Here is a 26,060-nt window from a genome sequence, read left to right as displayed (position 1 = left end):
TGAACAACCTATTTGGGAAGCACAGAGAAACGAAGCACTTTGATTCCCCTGTCCAGCTAAAAACTCGTATCTTTGTGTATTATTTGGGCAACACCGGGCAGAACTGAGGAAGTTGAAATATGAAGATATTAGGGAATGCCTGATTTAAAATAAGTGAATGCTTTCATTACATTTTGCTTAGTTCCAGCTCAGCCCAAGTCCGTGGGACAGGAGTGTTATTAGGATTGGATTTCTGCTTAGTGGCTACCAGGAGAAATGCATTTTTCACTGCAGCTAACTGCCTGCAGCCCATGAATACCATCAGCAGTGACTTGGTTATCTCAGCAGAGAAATGGAGCACCAAACTGCACCCAAACGAGTCGGCCCCACCAGCTGGAGGGCTAGGGCTCGCTGAGAAAGAAGCTAGGGCAGCTAGCACCAAAATGTAGGTGACTTCAAGTTTTATGCTGCAATTGGTTGCAGCTGTCAGTGTTGTGCTGCCTTCTAGGAAAACCTGTATTTTATTTAATTCGCCATTCTTGGTTAACATACTAAGGATTTTAAATTAACCCTTGCTAGACAGGAGGTTTCCCATTATTAAGCATCATGCCTGCTTAGGAGAAAAGGCTTGGAGTGCAAACGGGAGCTTTAGTGCATTGCTCCCTCTGCCGGGGCTGAGCAGGGATCACAAATCCGAAAGCATGTCCCACAGCCTCATCAGATAGAGAGGAAGCTACGCAGACGTGAAGAACTCATTATCCTTCCTCAAGGAAGGGCAGTAGACAAATAGAAAGTTCATAAGCATTAGATGATTTGCCAGATGGTTTATTCCAATTGAATTCCTCCAGAAACTAATTTAATCCTGTTTCCCTCAACAGATCACGAAATGGCAGAGCGTAATGGGGATCACTGCATGGAAACTGCGAGTAATTCCAGGGCGTCATCACCTGGCATTCAGCAAGGCTATCACTCTGTGAAGAAACAATCCTATCTTGTAATAGCCTGAAAATGAGCTTTCCTTACACTGTCCAGTGAACATTTCATATGATAGGGAAACTCTATTCACGTCGGGAAGTTCTCTTTTCTGAATGGAAGATCTCAGATCTTTTAATGCTGTTACACAGAACGAAAAAAGAGGGCTCTTACACAGGAATGCTATTTGGTCAGATTTTATTTTTTATTTTTGGTGCAACAGACTGATGCTCTACAAAAATTAGCCAAAATGCTAGCTTTATGAAGTTAAGCATTACCTACAAACACTGCATGTTCTTCCATAGACAGAATACTTCAGACTTCTAACAGTATTTCTGCTGATGAGACCAGGAAGAAATGTGTTTTGTTAAAATGCAACATTTTTTATTGGAATCATAAATCAGCTTACCGTTTGAAAAGTTTTTTTTTTTTTAGCCTAATATCTTTCCAAGACCTGTTTCAGCAATAAAAAGCTCCAAACCAACTAAATCTTTTAAAATTTAACATTAATAATATAAATACTTGCTCTTTTTAATTTAAGTTACAGGAGTCATTTAGGAACTACAATACTGTCCTGAAAACTGACAGGACTGTTACTATCAGTGGTGGCCGTAAAAGATGTGCACACAATGCACTGACTTTTTTGGATAAAGTGGGATTTTAAAACTCAATGTCCTGTTCTAATTTAAAGTCAGTTACATTTTAATTAGAGATCCAAAACTTTCATTAAATTTTTAAAATGTTAACTATAGTGGAAGTGTTCTTTAATTCACATTCTAGGTTGGTTTCACTACATATGTTTCGATTTTGTATCTTAAATATCCGTATATAGAAGGGTGAGAAAAAGGTTAAGACCCCTTGTAGCCATGGCTCCATTTCTAGGGGGATAAGATGGTTAATTATGAAAGTTACTCCAAGATACTTGAAAATAATGTGTGAAAGAAGTGTGAGATATTAATTTTATTCAAAAGAATATGCACACATTTCAAGCAAAGGAAGTAAAATAAATCACAGGAACGTAACCATGTTTAGGAGTTAGTGAGGCCTCCAATAAGTAGGCAACTTATACCTGTTTCATTTCTTCTTCCTAAAGAAAAAGAGGATCAGCAGATTAGATTAGACAGGATGTAAGTGAAGAACAGAAGAAGAAATCTGGAGTACAGGGTTAAAGCTAAAACTGAGATAGTTGAAGAAATGTGTCCAGGTTATGGTCCCATCTCTGACAACTTTGAAACACCAGAATAATGCAAAGTGTGCAGAACGCTACTATAACCTGTCTTAAATTTTCTTTGCCCAGACTGTGCAATGACAGCAAGCTGCCCAGACTGTTAGCTGTAGATATGCAGTATTTCATGGATAGAGGGAAAAGCATCTTGTCTACTCCTAGCTCCTAGCAGAGTCGGTTGGCTCTGCTGCTCAGGTGCCACCAAATCCTGCACTGTGGCTGCAGAAGACTGTGTCTGAGGCGATGCAAATAACTTAAGGGGTCCAAAATCATTTGATGCAAATACATGTTGCTTAATGGATTTCTGCTAAATTCTCTCTGCTTTTGTCAGTCATGTTTGACCCAAGCTGTATTGAATTTGCATGCACTCATTTTATCTGTCATGGCCTAAAAGAAAACAGGCTCTCATGCCGTTCAGAGTTCCTTCTTCCAATGTGAATTTCTGGCATTGTCTATCCTGACGCACATCAGGTAAAATGGAGCTGGAGTCAAATAAAGACAAATTTTCCATATTATCCTGGCCTCTCTTAAAAGTGCATATGTGTTTTGATATCTCAATTTTTAAGTGAGATCCTTTCTTGAGGCATGTTTCATCTTTTTAACACGGGCTTGTTTCTGTATTTATGAAAATGATTGAGTGTTTTTGGGGAAACATCTCTCAGATCAAATAATTAAATGTGGTTGTCAAATGGCATGTCTGACCAAACTAGCCATGGAAAGGACACATTAAAGGAACTTGTAAAAACAATTCCGTACTGTCAGCTGCAGTAAGTAGTAGTGTACAGTGCTGAGCTGTTTTTCTCACGGTATTAGTTATCTCATTTTGTATGTCATTTTGTTTCTTTTCTGGTTCCTTTATTTCTGTATTTGATGTCCTCAACAGAGAAAATTGTGAAAACACCTGAAACTGGGCCACAAAATATTTTGTGTTCAGACATTGTTGAAAGGCCAATGCAGAGACTGATAGCCTAAAGTCCAGAGATGCTGTCAAATCCTTCTACAAATGAGCAAAACAGGACAGTATTGCATTATGCTGCAATATTATTCAAAGGACTGTATTATTTACTCCACAGTATGGAGCCTGTCTTGACTGTTCTATCCACTTAGCAGTAGATGACAATGACAATGTGGTGTTATTGCAAGAACAACATCATCTAAACATTATTTGAAAGCCCTGAATTTAAAGATGAAAGCAAAAAAAAAAAAAGATAGGGAAGGTCACAAAGCCAAGTTTTATGGGTGGAAATAGTCAAATTCTGCAGAATTTTGCACTCATCTCTCCTCCCTCTCCTCTCTTGCTTTGCTCTGCCCTTCCTTGGTAGTGCCAAGTGTAGTTCCTTACCTTCAGCAGTTTCATGAGGCCTTCCAACTGAGCCATAAGCTCCCTTCGGCTTTCCTGGAGAGCAGACATCCTCTGTTCCAGCTCGTCTTTCCGCTGCCTGAGAAACAAGCAGATACGATCAGAGCTTATCCCTCAGCCTCAGCAGCTTTTAACTGCCTCATTTCCCCAGCACGACTATGAGATATAAGTCTGTGTATAGACTGTAGGAAAGGAAACACGCTGTACGAGTTCAGTGCCTAGAAAGCAGGGCTGTGTGGAAGCTATGGAGTTCCCTTACACTGGGAGTATTCATGGGACTGAGTACAGTGATTAGGAAACAGACAGACACTGACACAGACCCTTCTCCAAAGAGCAAATGAGGTTCACATTTGTGTATATTTTCCCTCCTGGGAATGCCTGGCAGTGATTTCATCTTTTGTCCTTGAATCTCTCTAGTCAGTAACCTCACTAACTGTCAGGAGAAATTAAAGCCATGCCCTGAAGGACAGGAAATTGCAGCAGAGGCACTGCACAGGGCAAGATACAAAAGAATCTAAGAGAGTTCAGAAATTCAGCCAGAAAACACAGCGAACTGTGTTTGTTTCTATTTTTTTCACAAGGCAAGCATAAAACTATCACATAATGGAGCTATAATTACTTGAAAATAGCTCTTAAGTTTCTAAGTCCAGTGCTGGTCCTGTGACAGTGTGAACACTGAGCCACCCCATATGTGACAGCCAGTCTGTGTCCTCTTAACTGGCAACAGCTTTGATTCTGCACAGCTCCAATGCACCAGAGGGATGTGCAGCACTTGCACATGTTCCAACATCTCTGCATTGTGTGAGAGGTCCCCAGATGAATAAAGAATGGAATTATTGCTTCCTGGAAGACATGCTGTGATTAAAAATACTACTGTTTAAAAAATGTATATTGGGTGTGTTTTATGCCCTACTGTGTTGCAAATAAAATAAAAACACTATGTCATTAACCTTGTACTACCTGTAAAACATGTTCTTTTTCTGAAAGGCCTCACCTTGAATATTGTGTGCAGTTCTGCTCTCCACAATATAAAAAGGATGTTAAAGTTCTCGAAAACGTCCAAGGAGGGCAACAAAGCTGGTAAAGGGTCTGGAAGACATGTCCTGTGAGGTAAGGCTGAGGGTGCTTGGGTTGTCTAGTTTGGAGAAGAGGAGGCCGAGAGGTGACCCCACTGCTCCCTGCAGCTCCCTGAGGAGGGGAAGCAGAGGGAGGTGCCGGCCTCTGCTCCCTGGGAACCGATGACGGGATGCTTGGGAACAGCACAGAGCTGCACCAGGGGAGGGTCAGACTGGGCATTAGGGAAAATGACTTACCACGAGGGTGGTCAAACACTGGAACAGGCTTCCTAGCGAGGTGGGTGGTGCCCCATGCCTGTCAGTGTTCAAGAGGCATTTGCACAATGCCCTCATTAATATGCTTTAACCTTTGGTTAGCCCCAAAGTGGTCAGACAGTTGGACTAGATGATCTTTGAAGGTCCCTTCCAATAGAAACAAACCTACTCTACTCTACTCTACTCTACTCCATTTGAAGGAGGACCAGAATCAACAAAACTAAATACGTATACTATATTTAAGGAAATATGAAACCCTGATTTTGAGCCTTCTATGTACGTTGTGTGAGCAGTTGCTGATATAAACACCACTGATGTATACAGCTCATGTGTGCTATCTCTCACCTATCTATTAGGATCAGAGAGTAGCACTGCTAGGTTGTATTACTCTTCTGGAGGATTAATCCATTTTCTGCTACAAATTGTCTGTCTTGGACCTTCTTTTCCAAGCATGTAATGGTTGGAAATGCTGTAAACTGTACAAAAGCAACTGGGTTTAGGAAACTGCTAATCAAAATACAGTTTCGATGTAATTCAAGGTGATATGGCCTAACACATACATTTGTTGGGTATTAGATTCATTCTATGTGGAGAGAGGACCTAAGCAGTGTACAATGCACAGGCCACTCCTCTGAAAGCAAGTACCAATTCAAGCCCCCAGATCTGTGGGTTAACAGATGTAGATCAACGCTGCTCCTCTGAGTCCTACTGTTTTACATATGAGAAGCCTCATGCCATGTTAAGTGTATAGGAATTTCATTTTTTTTTCAAAATCCAACAGTACATCAAAAGCCAATCATTTACCTTTCAACTGGTGAACGTGTTGGAAGATATTCAAAGCAGCACAGACCCGTTAAAAGTTATTTGCTGACTCTGACACTGCATATTAAATCAGAAATGATACCATAATTGAGGAACTCAGCGTCACTGCCCCAGGGACATCCCATGTCAGGAAATTTAAATAAGGTTATTATGGTTTTAATATGTGTAGCAAAATTGAGAAGATGTAAAATTAAGTAGTCAATCTGCTAACACTGCACAATCATTTGATGTTTCTTTTTTAAGGATAATGAATTTTATTTGTCAACTACATAGAAAGCTGATCTCCTAAACCTGCTTAAAATAGACTTCAAGCTTGATGCACAGAAGGAACTACATTATTAGTATATTTTGTGCAGTGCATGCATCTTCATCACATTCAGTTTTCTATCTTAGACTCTCACAGAATGTCACTTACCTGTAGATATCTAGGAGTAATTAATTACATACTAAAATCACACATAGAAATTAAGAAGCCTATTTGTTTTTAGATTGGAAAGCAAACTTAATTATTTGTGAAACAGAAAAATACGTTAGTGTGGAAAACAGTAATAAAACTATACAGTATTGCTAAAGAAAGAATTTAGCATGATTTCTTACAGTCACTTTCTTCAGTTATGAATTAGGCCACAGAAATATTACTAGCATGAGGAGGAAGAAACTAAGTGGCCAGAAATTTTCTCTGGTCTTCTCATAAGAGAACTGCTGTTTGGGAGTGAGGGGATAAAGTTTATCTAGTATTGTGTCACTGGAAATAAATTATTTACACTCTGTTCTCTATATACATGAAGTGCTCTGAATAGTTCTTACTTGACTCTCAACCTGGCTCTCACAACATGAATAAGGACTTAGAGGGAGCCTACAGATCTGTGCCAATGACAACTTTTCTTCAATGTGATATATATGGCAATTAGTATACCCATGTAGAGAATCCTAATTAACATACAGATACATCTGTATCAATGTTTTTAGCTTGGTGGGATAATGGGAGGAACGATTCTCTAAATCTTCAGCTGCTGCAGATGATGTTATTCCTCCCTCCTCACATGCCACAGACCATAATGCTGCAGCCTGGTTGTGCACAGCGAAGAGAACTGACCTCTCCTTTGAGTTCAATGCATGGGAGAATTTTCCAAAAATTAACGTCTAATTCTGGCTGTATTCTCATGTAACTCTGTATTTACTTCAGCATAAATGAGAAGTCTTTGTAGAAGCATTTGTTCTGACAGAAGAACATTTTTCCCCATATGATTAATGACATTTGGACAAGGCTGTGGGGACCTATTCCAAATGACCTAAGGGCCTAACTCTGCAAACACTAATGCACAGGCTTAATTTAATGTAGATGAGTAATATGTGAGATTCCTCATTCATGCTGCTTAAAGCATAAGCTTAATTACTTTTAGGACTACAGCCTGCACTGAAATGGGAGAAAAAACACAGTGTGCTACTTACTTTAAAAAGCCCCCAGAAGCGTAAGCAAGGTTTATCTCTTATTTCTTCCCTTATTGTTATAAGCCTGGCCTCAGGAATGGCCTCAGGAACTGCTGTGCACTTACCTCAGGAGCCGGAGCTCTGCCAGGAGAGTAGGATTTTGTTGTGCCTTCTCTGGTGTGGGCTGAGATGCTTGTTCGTGCTCAAGTCGCAGCCTCTGGATCTCCTGTAGGATTTCTCTTGGGGGTGGGAACAAGGAGAATACTGCAAGTCAGTCACTGACCACAAAACCTGCTCAGTACACATCGCTAGAGGAGAAGAAGTGTGAGTGTATGCAGCTACCAACATGGATTTAGTGACTGAGCTCTAACCAACAGAAGAAGCCCTCAGCACTGGGATATTTTTTAAACAAACTTTTAGGGCTTCACCACAAAAGTGAAACATTTCTTCCAGACCCTCAAACCCAGAGGTAGATATGAAATAGCTATATGCTTAATTAAATTGTCTCCCCAGGAACACTTCAAGCACACCATGAACTTAGCAAAAACTAAAGTAATATCCATCAAAATATTTCAGTTAAAAAATAGTTGTAGAGTAAGTACAGATCTGAGACTGGTCATCAGTGCATGGAGAAGCACTTTAATAATAGGACTTGTTACGACTGGCATGCCAGCCCTGGAAGACTGTCAAAATGATAACACGAAGCTTCACAGCAGAAGGTTGAAACCTTTGTGATTTTTTTCTCTCCTTCGCAGCGTGCTGGGTACCAGACGGTCAGAAGGCAGACTAAAACTATGAAAGACAAATCAAGACTGGAGCTGGTGGCTCGTTACGCTGTGACAGAAGGCAGTGCAGGGTTTGCAATAGGAAACCATCTGGTTTGGGCTGTCCTCTCTTTTACAGTCCAGCAGTAAAAGCAGAGCTGTGCTGTCATACATTTCATGACATCAGGCAGTCTGATACCTTGGGCCAGATCCTCCGCTGATAACACAGGGGTGTCACCCCTTTTTTTGGGGCTGCTAGACCATTTCTCCTGGGCACCCTCCCTCAGTCTCAGTTACATCTGTTCCGAGTGACTCATTTCATCAGCACCCTCACGTGCTGCTAACCTTTCTGCAGACCTTTCTCAGGCAGTCTGTGTTCTGGGGAGCTTTAATCATCTTCTTCACAAATAAAAGCAGGGGAGCATATCATTACCAGGATGACTGATCCTTTTAGCGTTTCATGTTATAGTTCTACAGAGGATCCAGCTCAAAATTAATCTGGTTTAGAAACAGGACAGGCTTTTTTTTTTAAACTCTTACAAACAACAGGTGCAAACAATAAAGTATCAATGATTACATCACGTCATTTAACACTACATTCATTAAAACTCAGGGTGGCTGGAGATCTTAAAGCCTTTGTCATGTTCTGTGGACCTTTTTGTGCCCTGAGCTTTTTTTGGGGGGATGGGTATGTGTGTGTAAGTACATTGCGTGGAGGTAGGTGGTAAAAAACGGCAGGGAGCAAACAAACATACATGATATATGGGACTGAACAAAACCAGGTACTTTGTGGATGCTTACCGGTTTTTATTTTCCAGCTCGGCAATCAGCTGCCTCTGCTGCTTGTTTGCATCGATGGTGAAGGAGATGTCTGCTGCCCCTCTCTGCTGCCCCTGCTGCTGCTGCTGTAAGAGAGAGGCTGTGCTGAGGAGGGAATGGCCAGCATGCACCCACCAGGCCCAGTGCAGGGCCGGGCTGTGAGACCTGCTCACAGGACATGCAGCACCAGCCTTGCCTACGCCGCAAAGAGAGCATCCACGTTCTGGCTCACACCAGTACGGCTCTAATCCTAGTAAAAGCAGCGTAAGCGCTACCATAAATAAGACTCAGCGCTTACCATCCTGTCATTCATTGCTTCTTCAAGCTTTCTTTGAACCAGTTGTAAAAGTGCTTAACCCCACCCGTCTGAAAACCGAGGGAACGACACTGCTTCACTTCAATACTACAGACTAGAGGAAGGCACTGAAGGAAAAATCAGCTTCCCTCTCCAAATAAAAGAGGATATGTTTTCCATTTCAGTGATGCTTCCTTCCCTTGAAAGCAGAGTTTTTCTTTCAGTTTGAAAGATTTGTACCCTGGTTTCAGTCTGGCTATTTGGCCCATTTGACCGAGTCTTCCCATATGTTCTGGGGATACTTCCAAAAAGCCCATCCTCTAGTCCTGCAAATACAAGATTTATTTTTTTTCCTAACAGAATGAAGTGGGAATCAAATTATTCCTTGCCAAACTAGGCAGTGCTCACTTCAGCTTTATTGGACTATGCTCTTTTTTCAATATTTTCAGCAATAGCCAAATGCTGGTTTCTTTGCTCACACTCCAGTATTTCAGCATTGGATCAATGACAGTGCAGAGAAAGAATTCACAAAGACATCCAAAGTTTTGTAACTTTCAAAGATATCCATTTATTTCTGACTCTGATGTGAAAGAATCAGACACTGATGATTACTCTGCTGAGCTACTGCTGCCATCTGAATGAATGTTTCTTGCTGTAACAGCCCTGTGCAGTGGAAGTCCAGAGCCCAACTTTATGTGATGCCAGGCACCTCCTCCTGCAGGAATGGCCCCTCAAAAAGGATGAAGATGCACCTCAGTGCTAACCTTTGTTAGCACAATCTGTGGGGAAATGATGTGTGGCTGTAACTGCTTATACTATTTTTTCTGCTGTGCATACATTTTCCCATTAATGCTCCAACCACCAAGGAGGGCAGTGCATAAAGAACTGATATGTGCTGATGGACATCCGATACTGAGGGAAACAGAGTTTTTGCCTGAATGAACACTAATACATTTGGTTCCCTAAAAAACAGAAAGGCCATCAGTAAAGCTTTAAACATTTCCACTCTGCCCCTAATGTGGTGCTACTCTTGTGCTCTGAAAGATTTCTGTATACAGAAACCTTCATTTTTTTTCTTTTGTCTCTTCTCTTCAAAGAACACATAGAAATGGGCACCTGGCTCGTAAAAAGAAATTCATTATTTTTCTTTAAAGCGTCCCTATTTAAAAGCTACTTAAGTATCGATTCCTAAGTTTTCCCACCTACCATGGGACACATTCTACACACCTGATTTCTACCAGTTTCTACCCAGGGACATTAGCAATGGGGAATTTTGTTCCCATAAAGAATGACTGACTGTCCTTCAGTAACAGGACAATCACCCGCAGGTTGCCCGCAAGCTGAAACACTGCGTGTCACACTTCTGGAAGGGACTGTTTTGGGATGGGCCGGCAGCTCACGAGAGCCCATGCGTGCACTCCTCTTCCCCTGCAGCTGCAGGCAGTGAGAAATCATGCTTGACAGACGGCTGCATGGGGCCATGGGTTCAGCTTCACTGCCTTCACTTGGGATGGCTGGGACTCAGCGCTTTCACATGACAAGTGCTGCCTGATTTCACCCTTTCAATTGACCCTGCAGTGTAAATCTTGGCGTGAAAGTATGCTTCCTGACATCTTGGACCGGCTGCTTTTCACTTAACTATCATTTATGGTTCCTTGTTCTATCAAATGTGCTGAGATGGGAAAAAGTAACTAAGGCTGACCTTATTTATACCATTTAAGATTTTATATACTTCGATTGGGTTCCTGCTTTCCTCTCTCTTATTCCTGAACACAGTTAGCGAGGTTTTAGCCTGTCATCACCTTCTGTCTTGAGATACATAGAGCAGAATAATCATTGCTCTGAAATGAAAATGGGAGCTGGGGCTAATGCAGTGGGTCATTACAGTCATCCTACTGAAGATCACTCTTTAAAATCCTCAGCTCTTAGGACCCCAGTGGCTGTGATATTTGAACTAAAGAGTAAAATGGATTCATCACCCTGTTTTTCCACTGCAGTAAATCATTAACCTTTAGCCAAAGCTTGCCCAGACAGTATTTTCCAGTCTTGCTTGAGTTCAAGATGTCAGATTCTCTTTGCTGTAATTGTTTAAATACCAGTACATTAGTATATAGATTATACACATTAGTACGTGGATTCTTTGGTTTAAATGGCCCGCATAAAAGTGTTATTCCAGAAGTGTAACAACATGCGATGAAAAGGATAGGGAAAAATAATCCATTAATCACTGAGATTGTCAGATGTAATTTCCCTGATCTTGCCAAGCCCCTGGAACATGACATGAGGAAAGCACCTTCCTTTAATTAAAACACTTACTGATGAAGAAGTTTCTGCTGCCAGCCTTGCTGCATACCTGGCGATCAGCTTGTGCTCTTCATCCAGGCGACTTGCGCTGTCGAGCACGCTGCTCGGGGTTTGGAGGGGAGGGAGGGAAGACACGTTAATGCACACTACGCGTGGCAATCGCTCTGTCACTCTGTCCACTCACACACCCTCATTACAGAATTTAGAAGCAAAATGTCACCAGCATGTTTAAAACAGCAGGTGTTAATTGAGCCAAGGGGAGAAATGGGAGGGTAAATTCCCTGGTGGGGTCAGCTCTAGGGGCCAGGCAGCACCTTCCCTTTGGGAGAAACAGCATGGTCTGCGTGGCCATGCAAGGTGCGTCTCCCAGACTACGCTGTCCACAGAGGAGTGGGAGGTGGTCCAGAACACCAGCCAGCGTCTGGTTTTACTTCTCAGCGTTTTATCACCTACAAGAGGGATTCCTTTTTGGACCATGGATTAGTGGGAACCTCAGTGTTTCCTGTGGACAACTTCAGAAGCTTTGCCAGGTTGACAACAGAAAACACTCTCTAAGACAATTTTGCATGGCACTTAACAAGGTCTCACAGACCGCAGCTTTAGAACCACTGATCTAGGAACTTATTATCAGACTTTCTCTTTTATTCTCAGATTCTTGATATTAAGGAGTAAGATCTCAGAGAATCACATAATGATGCACCACAGATGCCAGATTTGGACTGACTTTAACACGGAGCCTACTCATGCTGCCAGGACGCAAGAGTTTACTAGCACCCACTGCAAAGACACTGCTTTGGTCACATGCAGAATCGCTATAAAAATTGCTAAGGAAGTGTAGGAACTTACAGCAAGTATGCTGAATTCCTTTAAAATATTGCAACTTACTACAATTTGTTTTCTAACAATATCAAAGGCAAATACTCCTCACAGGTTAATCCCTTGCCAGCTGTCCTTATTTTAAATGGAGTTTATTATTAAGTCAGATGAGCAGGAAAAAGGTAATACAGTGAGAACTTTTACTATTTCTAAATATTTAGAAGATTGCAGAGAAGCACCAAAATGAATAAAAAGGACAAAACCAAAAGCGTGAGGAGAGCTTAGTTGTTCCCAGACAATCCTGTGATTTAGAATCCTGCATTGCATTATGCCTAGTATATACAAGAGAGAAAACGAAGCCCACAAGAGAAGGGGAGAAGAATGTTTTTGCTGTGTGGAATATATGACAGCCCAGCAGATGATCCCAGACAGAGGCAAGCCTGCCCTCCTTTCTTATGCTTTGGAAATTGTATGATGTTTTGGTTGAAGGGAGACAGGCACATGCCTCCCCACCCATGTGCCAGTTAGGGCACACAGCTTGTTGCTTGAGAACAAGCTTCACATCTCAAAGGAGTGCACAAAACAAGGGGTAGTTTGGGCATGTGCCTCTTCTTTTTTTTTTTTTTTTTTTTTCTAGAAATTATACTTTGAACCTGAAAAGCCTGCCAGATGAAAATAGCATTGAGAGATATTTTTGAGCAAAAAGTTCTGCTTCCGAAGAATCAGCATCTATAAAAGAAAAAGGAAATATTTCTCCAAAAATTCTCAGTGAGTTCATATCCCCAGCTACCTCAAAGAAATAGCGTGCATCTTTGGGTTGGCTTGATTAAGTCCACTGGGATTTAGAAGTTATGTTTGAAAGATGAGTAGTGGTTGATATTCACTGACCATTAAACTAAAGCTGGGAGTTGTGTGGATTTGTTATGACTTGCTGAGGTAAGAGAAAAGAGACAAACATCATTCTTTCTCTTTCTGACAATAACCTGTGAGACTACAAACATGAAGTTTCAAAAAACAGTAAAGCTATGAAAAGTCAGACACAGAGATGTTCTGTGTAACCAAAGCTTGTGCAACAGACTGCACAGAAGACTTCTGGTGGTAGACAAACACAGCTTTTTTTTGGCTGTTTAACTTATTTTATTACATAAATAGCTTAATTCTATTCTTACTCAGAGTCTTGTAGGATGACAACGTACTACTGATCTACTTTCTGAAAAGACCCAAGCTAAAGGTGTTTTTCTAAACTTTCTAAATCTATGAACAGCCAGGCTTCTTACATACTCATGCCTACTGTACTGATCTGTCATCCAGAGAAAGAAAGGGGAAAGCAGTTCTTACAGTCACACAAAATCATGCAAACCAGGTAATAAGGATTAATTTCATCACAGTACAATTCATTTTTAATTTTTCCATAATGACGAAAGCTGTCGTAGCAGATGGCTGTGAAAACAGAAAGCATTGAGCATCAATTCTACTTTTTACAGCAATGTGCAACTATATTATTACCCACCCTGGAAAAATAATGGATTATGGTTCCACTTGCTGGCGTAACACAATCTATGACATAGTTCTGGGATGTGAGCTAACCCCTGAAACAATGACTTTACTGAAAGAATCAAGCCTCTGCAGCTATTTTATTTTTACTTGCTATTATGTCTTTGATATACACTTATGTGTAGGTGGATGTCATAAAATAGATGTAGCAGTGCATAAAATTTGGTTTATGAATGCCAGAAATCACTGGCCCCAAAGCTTTGTAAATTAAATTTCAACGTCTGAGATAAATTTAATTCTGAAATATTCCTATTCTGTGTGATCATCAAGCACAGAGGTATGTACAGCAGCATTAGCCTCAGATGCCAAGCCTTTTATGTCTCTGATTTCTGGTTTGCCATAATTCACTTCTGTTTTACTTCAGCAACTTCATGGACAATGATACAGTGAAATACACACAAGCTTTAAAATATTATGAATACGTGTGTAGGATTTAGGATCCTACAGAGAATCTTTCAGGCATCCTTTTGAAAGAAATTCATCTTTTTACATGAAAATAACCTGCTAATGATCCTTCTTTTCTAAAAAAGTTAAACAACCGTTTTAACACTGCTTCTCCATTAGTTACCATTTCTTTAAAGACTTTATTAGCAATATTGGTCTGGTGGAATTATTAACATTCAAATGTAGAGTGGATATCCAATATTTCCTTTACAATGGGAGTTCTTTTTTAAGCTTTTGCTGATCTGTATAATATTTTACAGCCTAAAGGAGGTCCACGAAAAAGGATCTCAAAACTCCAAGCAAAGGATCAAGAAAATGATAGTGTGTGAAAAGAGGAGTGACACGCAAGGACCTTAGCTATTTCTCATGCTTTAGATGTGTCATATTAGCTGGTTCTGCAGTACAAGCCCTGCACTAGGTGATATGGATGGTCTCTGACAAAATTATGTCATCACCAGTTTGGAAAGTCTCAGAAATGTCACTCTCTCATTAAAGTTTTGCAATAGGGGAATCACCATGGGCAGCATGGTGTGCTCTTATTCTACAGAATTTAAACTTTCACTCAGTAAATAAATAAATGAATAATTTACTATGAAAAATACTGCCAAAATAAAGGGTAGGTTTCTGAACATTCGGGCTACAAGAACAAGGTCCTAATAACAACCCAGCAAATATTTTTACGTGTGACATATTCAAAACTGTTCTGTTTTTAAGGCATTTCAAGCTGTGACATGTCATCTGAGCTCTCTACTATTGTTGAATTGCAATTTACTTTAGAATCACCTAGATTTTACCACTGAAATGTTGGTATCACTCAGGTATGCAGATATAATCAGAGAAATTAATTCCACTCAAGAGGGCCCACTGTCTACACATTTCCACCGTAATCAGTGCGTCTGTTTTTTTTTTTCCTCTTTCAGAGGAAGACTCATAGTAGAAATCCAGCTAGAAATCAAGTATTTTGAAGCACACGAAGCTCTGAGCTGCCCCGTAGATTTGCTTTACTTCCTCCACTGCTGTCTCAAAGAGTGAGACTGCCTTCCTAGCCAGTTAGCTGTTTTGCACACTCCCGTAATAAACATCTTCGAATATAACATGGAACACCATGGTGCTTTTATAGTACAGAAGTATGACTCACAACACTACTACACAGTATAACATAAAAAATCAGAAAGTAACTTTCTATGAAACAAAAAATACTCTCCTACTCATATTTTAACCTTCTCTGCAACTGAAAAGAAAGACTGAAATATGTGGAATTAATATTCAAGACTAAGTAGAATCTCTTACTTGTGTGAACAAAAAGGAAAACAATTTGCAGTTAAAAGCTTTTTTTTTTTTTTTTCAGAATCAGACCCTAAAAAGGAACTAAATTAAATATCAAGTATTGGTTTTACACTTTAAGATTAAAACAAGCAAAACATCTGTTTAAGGGGTGCTATTTTTACCTATACAGCTACTATAAATAATAAATTAGTCCTTCTCTTGTTTCTTAATTTTCCCTGGAGTACTGGATTCTAAAAAACCCTGAAGTAGCTTATTAGCCTGTGAAGGATGGAAAAGAAAACTTGTACTTCTAATTCCAGTATCAAGTAACTGCAGATGAAAGACAACGATAAGCACTGAAAATTAATTAATTTAAAAGATCAAATATGAATACTTGATAAGCCTAAAACCAAAACCAACCAACCAACCAACCAACCAAAAACAACCCCACACAACAACAATACTAACTGGGGTATATTGGATTGATCATTAGCCTGACTCAGTATCTAAAAAACCAATTTGTTCTGTTCTGAAATACTACTTTATAGCTGTCAAGATACTTCTGTTCATTATGCTCAGAAAGTATATTTGTATTTTTCTTGAAGATGGAGGCCCATCTACAATCATTCCTCCTTTCATCTTCAGATGCTAGTAGCACTTGAAAATATGCCATGGCACATATGGGTTTGTATACATGGTATTTTGCAGAGAGACACAGACACAAAAGCTGAGCTTGCTAGCTGCTGCCTCCCGTGAAATCAGGAGCTACCTGGTTATGGTTAGGTACATGCCTTACTCTAGTGATCAAATCTTGTTGAGCTGCAGGGCAAATGAGCTTGAACTCAGCACTGTCCTAACACAGCTGTGCAGGTTTTGAGCAAATTGCATCCAGCCATGTGGGGGCCTGGGCAGGAGGAATGCATGTTTTCCTGAAGATGCTGCCCCAGATGATGACACGCAGCAGCTGAGACCTCGCCTACCCCTCCTGGAAACCAGCTTCACAAAGGAGCTTCAGGATGACAACATTTTGTTTGTTCTTCCTGTCTTTACCAAAATATAACCATTCCTTTTACTAGTCTCACTGCAGCTGAGCAGAAAGTGACAATGCAACATGGTTTGATGCGTGACTAAGACTGCTGTCCCTCTCGGTTATGATTCTGTCAAAATCTAATTGGTATCTCATATAAATGATTGAGATTGTTTCTAGTTGAGGAAGCTGTGGCTGTAGTGATTTAAAGTCAGTAATCAGATGTTATGTACCATACTTTGCATCAGTTATTTAAACAATTAAGGCTATTATCAGTCACTCTTCATTCATCCCTCAAAAACATGACATTTGAAGGATGTTATGGTGCATAAATTTTATGTGCATATTTGAATACAAATGTCCTGTGACTTGGTGAGGTTGGCCCAAGTGCTTGAAGGAACGTGTACTATATTGGATAAAATTTAGAGGATGGAGATGGTAAAGATGAGCCTTAGCATTCACAAAGGGGTCTAACTGGTGGTCCTCACTGAGGCTAAATCAGTCACAGCTATAGCATTAGTAGCCCACCACCAAAAATGACTGTAAACCAGGTCCAGTCTACGCTAGCCTCATGAATGCCCATATTGAGTAGGTCACTCATGGTTGGCAGGGCCACATTTTCTTCCTCCTGTCAAACTGGACCTAATGGTACTGTCCTCCTGTCCTCTTCAATCACGACTGGGCAAGGACTGGTCTAAACACACACTCCCAGTAGCTTGTTTCCACAGGCACTCTGTAAATATTATTAAAGTCTGCTTTCTGGAAGCACTGCTCCAAGAATGAAATTCCCCTTCAAAATGTTTTTGTTTTGAAGGAAGTGTTTTTTATTTTTCTCTTTAAGAACCAGTTTGCCTTTTTTTCCCCCACTGGCAAATTCCAGTGGGCTGCAGAGTAGAGAAGCAGATCCAGAACAATAAAAGCAGAATCTTTTCTCCACTGCGCATAGCTACATGGCAAATTACCACCATTTCCAACTGCAGCTACACACAGAAGTGAGTTTTGTAAGACTGCAGAGAACCACTGCATTCACCCTCCCTAAAGAAGCTGGCTTGTTGCCTTCTCTAAGAGTATATGTAGAGGTTCTTCTGACCTGGGAAATACCCTGCAGTAGCAGTAGGGGAAACTGAAGGGCTCATTACGAGTAAAAAAAACCCACATGAGCATAGTTTCATCAGAAATATCCTGCATTTTTCTGTTCAGCGCCATGTTTTCTGCACTGCTGACCATCTCTCTGGTACAGGGCTGCCAGAATTAGAGTTTTCTTGCACTTGGAGAGGAGACCCAGCACAACCCCTCCATGGGATGGCCTGCTGCGATGCCGTCTTCCACCAGTGTTAGGACAGCACATAGGTTTAGTAGGCAAAGTTCCATATTCCCTCCAGCAGAAATAATGAACTATGCTCAAGACACCCATTTTAAAACCTGTCGTACCTGAATTTGAATAAAAGATAAGGGCAAATATGTATACAAGATGCAAGCAATGCAGAAGTCAGGTAGATGTAAAAACAATGCCTGACATAAGTAAAAATTGAAATGATCTCCTTCCTTCACTAGGCTAGTAATCAAATTCCTATTATTATCATTATTTACATACTATTATCATTTTTTACTTTCAAGGTACGATGAAGCTACAAATTATATACCACCTCAGCAATTATTCCTTGAAAATACAGACTTGTCAGTCATCACTGCGTGAACATCTCTGTGCCGTCGACAAGACCTGCACTGACTGGTGTGTGGCATCCCAAACCAATTTGTATAGTCACTCTTTAACTAAGTGCTTCTTTGCAATACCTTGTTATTTAGCATCATTAGAGGGAATAACAGCGATTGCCAGCTCTGGGAGGACATACCCCACACGCATACGCATTCCCTTTAGGTTAGTGCTCATAGAGAGCTGCATGATGTGCAGTCACAAGGAAGCGGGGAGAGCTCGTGGCCAACCAATGTCCCTTTCTTGGGTTCCCCAAAGGTGCCAAACCTGCACTAACCGTGCGGGGTTGCTCTGCAGCATGTTGACATACAACCCAATGAGTACATGTTCATCGGCCAGCCTGTCTGCAACATCGAGGCTGTACTGTAACCTGGAACAGGGTCGGGGGGAGAGAGGGTGCGGTCCGGACAGACAGAGGGAAATAAACAGAGAAAGCAGGAGCAAGTAAGATTATGAAATGGGAATTTAGGAACGAATAATTAAATGCTCTTAGAAAAAAAAAGTGCAGAAATTATTTTGTTATTGTTGTAATTTACATATTAAATATTTAATGGCTTAGGATGGTTGAATACAACTCAGTTACAGAGCCAGCCATGGAAATCAGGGAGATGCCAGATCAGGCCAGGGACTGGGGCTATACAGTACCATTTATTTTAAAATAAAGCAGATTGTGAGGTCAGCTCTAATTGCTTCAGTATACTATTTATAGTGCATATACATCAAATATATCTATGTTACACACAATTAACATAGTGAAATCACAAGCTGGAAGTGCTTGAAAGTGTCTGATCAAGACCTCACATCCAGGTGTACATATATGTATTTAAACACGCCCTACTTAGCTCACAGGGTTAATTGGTTATTAGAATTTTCTGAGGAAAGATATTTATGTAATACATTAAAAGCAGAGGGAATAGAGGAAAAGTTTGTTTTAGCTGTGTTAGTGCAAGCTATGAACATACTCTCTATTTAACTTACCCTTTGCCTTTCAAGAAAGCTGGAGCAGCCCTAGCCAGCAGTTTGCTCTGCTCTACTTCTGTATTCTTGTAAGGAGAGCTAGTTAATAAGACAGGAAAACTAAGAAGAGGGTAAACACTGATGTCTGAAATTCAGTACAGAACAGAGTTTGTAGAAACTCATTCAAGAGGTCTGGACTTAATAAAAATAAAAAATAGAATCTTTAAATAAATGTTATAAAACTTGGGAAATGTGATATCAAGAATTAGTTTTCTCTCCTGTTCTCCAAAAGCAAACTATAAAGCCTTCACTACAGAAAAGACAAATAAAACGTGCTTCTCTCACAAATGGAGAGCTGAAGGCTTGTGCCGTTTCCATGGGGAGTCTGATGTACACATCACCTGAAATGCAGACTTCAGCTTTCCCATAACAGCTAAATTGCTTTTCTCTGAATCTGCCATAAAGTAATCTCAAAAATTTATGGAAGTCTTCTTATTTACATCCAATGATAGGATACACCAATTTTGTTTTTCAAAGTACTGTTCTTCTGTTGATTTAAAGAATTTGTAGTTCATCAAATCCCATTTGTCCAATTGCATAACGCCACTTTTTTTTCCTAACTACAGTATTTAGTTGATTGCAGTAACTGCATCTTTCCCAACAGAAAAATATCCATGTTGATAATTTCTTAAGATAATACTGGCTAAAAGCAGAGAAATTTAAAGGTTAGCTTTTCTTTCTTGGTGCAGCATTTCTGGTTTAAAAAACAACAAAGCAAAACAGAAATATATTTTACTTTCTTGCTTTTTAAAATTATTTATTTTTTGATTTGGCTACTGATAATGTAAATACCTTTGATCAAAAGACCTGTGTGTGAGCATGCATGCACCTGTGCATCCAGATGTGTGTGTGTATAGGCAGATGATGCTGTATAAATGTGATGCGCAATAAATCTGAGCAGATGTGGCTCTGATGGACTGAAGAGCAAAAATTTTTATATTAAGACAAACAAAGAATTCACTAAGATTGGGTGTGTGCCATTCTCTCCCTACTTTGGGAGATTCAATAAGGTTTGAGGGTTCAATAAGGTTGAGGTTATCAGCCTTACTGAGGGTTCAGAAAGGTTGAGGCTATCAACCTCATTGAGGTTAGCAACCTTACTGAGGGTTCTGAAAAGGATGGCACCAAAAGGTGTTATAAGAACCCAAGCCCTATTGTTTTGTAATAAATCTGAAAGATAGCTCAATGAAATGCAATACAACACAGAAAAAAAAAAAGCTTGCTTCACATTTCTATGTCCATCAGCATGCTATTTACATGTGTCGTGCTTCTACAGAAGCAACATCCATGCAGATAAGCATGCCCCAAGCCATCTAGAAGGATATGTCTCTCACTGTGTTTTCTTCCCAGTTACAGAAAGAAAGTGCACTAAAGGTATACAGAACGTGCCATACCAGCCAAAAAAAAATGCAGCATTCCATTCTTAAGTAAAGATAAATCAGTTGCTATAATTGGAGACTGAAGACCACATGGTAGATTTCATGTTTTGCTTTCCAACAGTGCGGTGTAATGTCCCCGCTACCAGGTGTAAGCTCTCCTATGCTCCAGAAGCAACAGAATTAGGGTGGAGGGACCGGCAAGCAAACTTCACAAGTGCTATTGTTTCTCACCTCCATTTCCTTCTTAGTAGATTAAACATACTAGCATGTTTCAACCTTTTCTTATGAGTCAGGTTTTCTAAGCTTTTTTGATATTCGAGTGTCTCCTCTGGACTTTGCCAAGCTGACTAGCATATTTGTTCCAATATCATGCCCTGCACTGGGTGCAAACCTCCAGGCAGATGCCTTCTCCTCTGGGTAATGAGTTTTAATGGATTTCCACATGGTGTCCCAGAGTCAGACGCACTCGAACAGTCATAATGCTGACTCCAATTAGTTTGTGGTTCACTGCAACTGCTTGGTCCTCTGTTAAAATATTTCTGTCCATCCAATTACGCTCCATCTTTTATTTGATTATTTGCTTCCTTGCTATAGCACTTATAATTACTGTGTTTCCTCTAACTGATTTCAGATCATTTGGACATCAATTACTACCATTGCAATTGAGCTCATTTTTTAATTTAGGAACTGCTCTCCAAGCACTCCTTCCCATAACTGTTTCAACCTTTGTGCCATCTACAAATTGCATACACTCACTCTACTGCTCCGACGAGGTCATTACAAGAAATAGTGCTTAGTGTCTGACTTAGGATAGACTTCAAGAATCCCAGATGATATGTCCTTCTAGAATGACAGCAAACTTTTGAAAATTTAATTACTGATTTTCAAACACTTGTGCATTGACCTTATACTAATTTTCCCTAGCCCTTATTTCCTTCGGGTACTTCTGTGTCATCTGGGACTATGTCAAAAGCCTTTTTAAGGTCAAGCTGTATATCTACTGCATCTTTTCTACCCACTGGACCAGTTATCCACCAAAGAAGTACATTAGTTTGGTTTGACATAATTTGTTCTTGACAAATCCATGATGGCTATTTCTCATCTGTTTATTATCCTCCAGGTTCTTACCAATTCTTTCATAATTTTAGTATCTTTGGACACCAAGTTTAAGCTGTCACTTGCATAATCCTTTCAATCTTTGTCCCTATTTCCACCTTCAATGTTACTTCCTTCGGAAGAGCCAACATTTATCTCCGTATTTGTTGTCCATAAATTCCCCAAAATACAGCCAATAGTACAGAGATTGTTCTGGCCACAGTGAACTTCTCTGGATCCTACAGACTGGAACATATCTTTTAAAGTCACATTCCTGTTAAAGTGAGCTGCCGAAGAATGCTTTCCCATCCAGCCTAAGAGAGAAAACCTCCAGCTCAGAGCAAATGTCTACAATGATGCAGACCCAACAATTTTGCTGCAAATGTTATATACACCGTCTTTTAGAGCCTACCTGACTACTGAAACAACCAGATATTAACCCTTCCTTTAGCAGGCAGAATACTGGTCAGTAAAATGCAAGGAGGATTCTCATCTTTTTGTGAAAACAACATGCAAAGGCAACACACAGTTCAAGTCTACAACACTCCTTAGCCAAAGAAACATGGACAGCAGCAGCAACCAGTATGTTTTCCTCCAAAGTTAGTTACTGTCCAGAAATTTAGCCTAACTGCTCAGCGCTGTATGCCCAGGCAGAATATCCAAATCTTTTTAGGTTTTATTTGGAATTCAAAAAAGGCACCATTTATTCTGACTCATCGTTAAATAAGACTTGATTTCTCATTGGTTATGGGCATTTGATAACATAGTGTATCTATCTGCTAGTGTATCTATCTACTTTCTATCTACTACAGAATTACCGAGTCATTTCAGGTTCATCAGAATGTGCTGCGTCACTCCATTTATTCTAGTTGATTACGCCTTTAGAAGAACTAAACATACTAACTGTGAGGGGGCACTGAAAAAATGCAAGAAAAGCCATTCTGTTTCATCTTATCCCACCTTAAAGCCTGTAATTCAGTAGTTTAAAGGAGACAGTTATTAAGAGAGAGGAAGAGATTGTATCCATTACTGTGGTAGTGATAGACTGTAGCTGGTGAACAAAAGAATCTGAATAAGGAAGAAAATGTTAATTTAGCTGGGCGCAGAGTTATTCTTCTTGACTAGACAGAAGTTTCTATAATGCTCAATTAACTTGTTTTGGCATAACACATCCAGTTCATTGGGTTTACAAGGGCAATGCCTACTCTACAGCAACATTCCCTTGTTCTGCTGCCCTCTAGGTAATCAGAGATCAGAAAAATAAATGTGAGATTAAAAACTGAATATTAGCTCCAGTAAAAACAAATCAGGACTTGTGGTTTTAATTGCATATTAGCTGTCATCACAACAAATGGCTGTGATTTGGTATTTGGGAAAAGATCAGTGATTTTTTGTTACTTCTTTTCTAATATGAGTACTTTTAATTTGTTCTTGAGCTGTACAGACAGGAATAAAGGAGCCAGCTGAGCACAGTATATTGTTGATACTAATTTGCACACTATATATATTTTAAAGAAAGGTGTTTGTAATTGTTATGCCAAACTTCTCATTAAAGCTCATTTATGGACATGATGGCTCAAACTACGTAAGCATGAATTTTAAAGGGACTGTCATTCTGAAGTGGTTTGAAGAAACTAAGAAGCATCTTGAGGAAAGCCTAAATCTGACTTCCTTTGAGCTTTGTAATAATTGCATATCCACCCAAAACTGGTGCTTCAGACTCAATTAAACTGCAAATAACATATCATGTTCAATCTCCTTCCAGCTGTTCCCCACAACTCATGATATTTACTAGTTATTAAAGATCTTTTTCTTAATAAGATTCTTCCTCTTCCTAGTTCATTTCCCTGTTTCACCCATGAATCCAGAAAAGAAGACAGTGCTTTGCTGTACTTATGACACCATGTTCACTTCCAGCAGCAGGATGACTCGATGTGCTGAATTCAGCACTTCCTGCTACAGGAAGAAACTGGTTGTGAATGGTAAGGCCCCTATGTGAACAAAACTATCTTAATAAGTACCATGGGAATGCTACAAATGACAGTCTGTGCCAATTCTCTTCTGCATAAACATTCTAATTACATAAAAACTTTCTGTAAAACTATCTGAAACCTATGAACTAGATTGCAACACACATTAAAGTAACCTTTAATAAGTTGTCTGCAGTGAAAACACAGCCAGCAGAGCTTTTACTCTTGATTACATTCAGCTAGAAATTTTACCCTGAGTTTATACAATTCTTAGCATAATGTGAATCACCGAGCATTTAATATAAAATCAGCAGAATTGCAAACAAGGCTGTCAAAGTCTGTTTCTCTGATGTATGAGAGGATGGGCTTCCACTAATGAGGCCTGATTTCCTCAGGGCAATAATAATAGTAAAACCTACAAAAATGAATGAAGATATTGTTATTAGTCTAATACAGATTGAAGGACTTGGCATTTAGGAGAAAAGTACCTTGGTCTCAGTACTTTCTTACTGAATTATAGCTAATGCTCATGGACTAATCAAAGACGAAAAAAAGAAAGGTCATTACACTCCATGGTAAAAAAGGAAGAAAAAAAAAGTGGAACTGCTCTTATCCAGCAGTGTATATTTTATGCAGAATGAATTCGTCTCCTCCTGCAGGTCACTAAGACGAAAGAGAGTGCTGAGAGAAGAGTGCATCAGCCAGAGGCACTGGTCACATCTGGAGCTCTCTAAGTAAATGCTAGGTCTTCGTTAGCTACAGAAGAGTTTAGATCTGCCTTTTCTGTGGCCATTTTGAGAAGCAAAGCAAAGTGGTTTCGGGAAGGTTATTGGCAAGTGACACTAACTGCAGACTAGCAACCACCAGCATCAAGAGCCGTGGAAAAGGGAGGGCAGGCTGGCCGTGAGACTGGGAATCGTTTCCAGACTCTTGTGCGAGCCTCTTTCATGCCTCTGTCAAGAATGCAACCGGGAAGCCATGCGCTGAAGATGAAAACATAGAGGTGCCATTTTTTGGTTTTCAAAAACAATGTTTCCAACTTCCTCCAGATGCGTAATATTAATCCTATGTGAAAAGGTAAAATGAAAGATTTGTGCTGTGCACAAGCAAGAAAAGTTGGCAAAGCCCACAGCCAGCAGGAAGTCTAATCAAAAGACTAATTAGAGCCACACAAATCCTCTAGCCCGCCAGAGCTTTCCTTAAAGAGTATCTTTAGTAATTTAGCAGAATTGCTAATGATTTAGTGCTTGAGCTACAGAACTATGGCAATTAGTGGGTTAGTGCTCTCATACTGACCGTGAGTTGTTGTGAAGCTGATTTACATACAGCTTTATAAGAGAATGCTCATCAGCCACAGGACTGGCTACATTTATACCCCCAAGTAACCTGAATGATTCAAACAATGAAACCTTGTTAATACCCCAAAAAGTATGCGCAGAGAGTATCGTGTTCAGAGTGGATTCATTACAATAAATGTGATTTACAACTACTTAGAAAGAACAATGACTTTATGGCTTGTAAGTTGTTTTTTTTTGTTTTGTTTTTTTAATAACAAGATGCAATTTAAATTTATAAGAGTTGAGAATAGACATGAGAATAAGCTGTGAAGCTCTTAAAAATCCTGTTAGTGCAATGAAACAAAAGTTACAATAGCTTTTATTATACAGAATCGTTTTACATATCAGGGTACTGTTAGCTCTAAAAGAGCCAGAACTGGTTAGTTCTGCATCATGGAAACTTTTGTTGTATAAGGATGTCAAAGTATGCACTTAGTCCGGGTACCTATGGTTGTGGAGTTCTGTCTCCTGCCTTCAGAGGATTCTCCATCAATCAGTTCTCCCTCTAGGAGGAAAGGAATTCTAATGGCCCAGGGATTATCTACATTTAATCCTGACAGTTAGACAGTCAGCTGAATTACCAATGGGGACAAAAGTAAAATTATCAGGAATTATTTGTACTCCAAAAAATCCAAGTAGCCCAGTAAATAGGGCTGCAATTATTCCTGCAGGTTCTCAACCTACATGGCAAAGCACACTGCTGTTGAATGAGCACGGGGACTCCTTGGGCACAAAGGGAAGCAACAGCTATACTCAAAAAGAGCATTGCTCTTAAAGACCTGTCTTGGAGAGGCCACAAATAGATTGTTATGCCTTGTCCCAGCACATAAAATCCCATACGCTCCAACTGTAGAAATGAATTTGCATTTGCAGTTTCACTGTGTGTACAGGCAGCAGATCTTGTCTTGGGGGCTGCCCTGGGGCTGGCTCTCAAAAGGCATTTCAGAAATGCTGTACCCAGCAGCACTTGCACTAAGATAACAATGGGAGTTTACAGTTTATAGCTCCCAGTACCAAAGTTCATAAATCAAAGCAGTAGCAAAACATCTTTACTCTGACATTTCAGTGTTGTACATTGAGGATTTGTTTTCAGTGTTAAAAAAGGTAGCCATGCATACCCAGAGGTTGTGTTTGGTTAT

The 26,060-nt window shown here is 40.0% G+C and overlaps 1 protein-coding gene across 9 annotated transcripts in view; it reads right to left on the bottom strand.

The window, feature by feature from the left end:
* The window catches only part of DTNA (dystrobrevin alpha), a 221,516-nt gene that overhangs the window by 18,230 nt on the left and 177,226 nt on the right, over nt 1-26,060 (bottom strand). For 2 of the 9 annotated variants that reach the window (XM_035553143.2, XM_035553141.2), the window contains exons 11-14: nt 11,315-11,402; nt 8,686-8,789; nt 7,246-7,359; nt 3,519-3,615 (exon numbers count right to left, since the gene is read on the bottom strand). In XM_035553143.2, coding sequence (XP_035409036.1) covers nt 3,519-3,615; nt 7,246-7,359; nt 8,686-8,789; nt 11,315-11,402 — 403 coding nt within the window. Of the gene's footprint in view, nt 1-1,511; nt 2,039-3,518; nt 3,616-7,245; nt 7,360-8,685; nt 8,790-11,314; nt 11,403-18,400; nt 18,494-19,101; nt 19,180-24,880; nt 24,971-25,309; nt 25,427-26,060 lie in introns of those variants that run through there. The other 7 variants (XM_035553137.1, XM_050708673.1, XM_035553139.2 and 4 more) reach the window with 7 other exon arrangements.

Source organism: Cygnus atratus, chromosome 2 (genome assembly GCF_013377495.2).
Source record: "Cygnus atratus isolate AKBS03 ecotype Queensland, Australia chromosome 2, CAtr_DNAZoo_HiC_assembly, whole genome shotgun sequence".
Taxonomy (NCBI): Eukaryota; Metazoa; Chordata; class Aves; order Anseriformes; family Anatidae; genus Cygnus; species Cygnus atratus.
The sequence above is the reverse complement of the archived record's forward strand: the minus strand, read 5'-3'. Positions and strand labels throughout refer to the sequence as shown.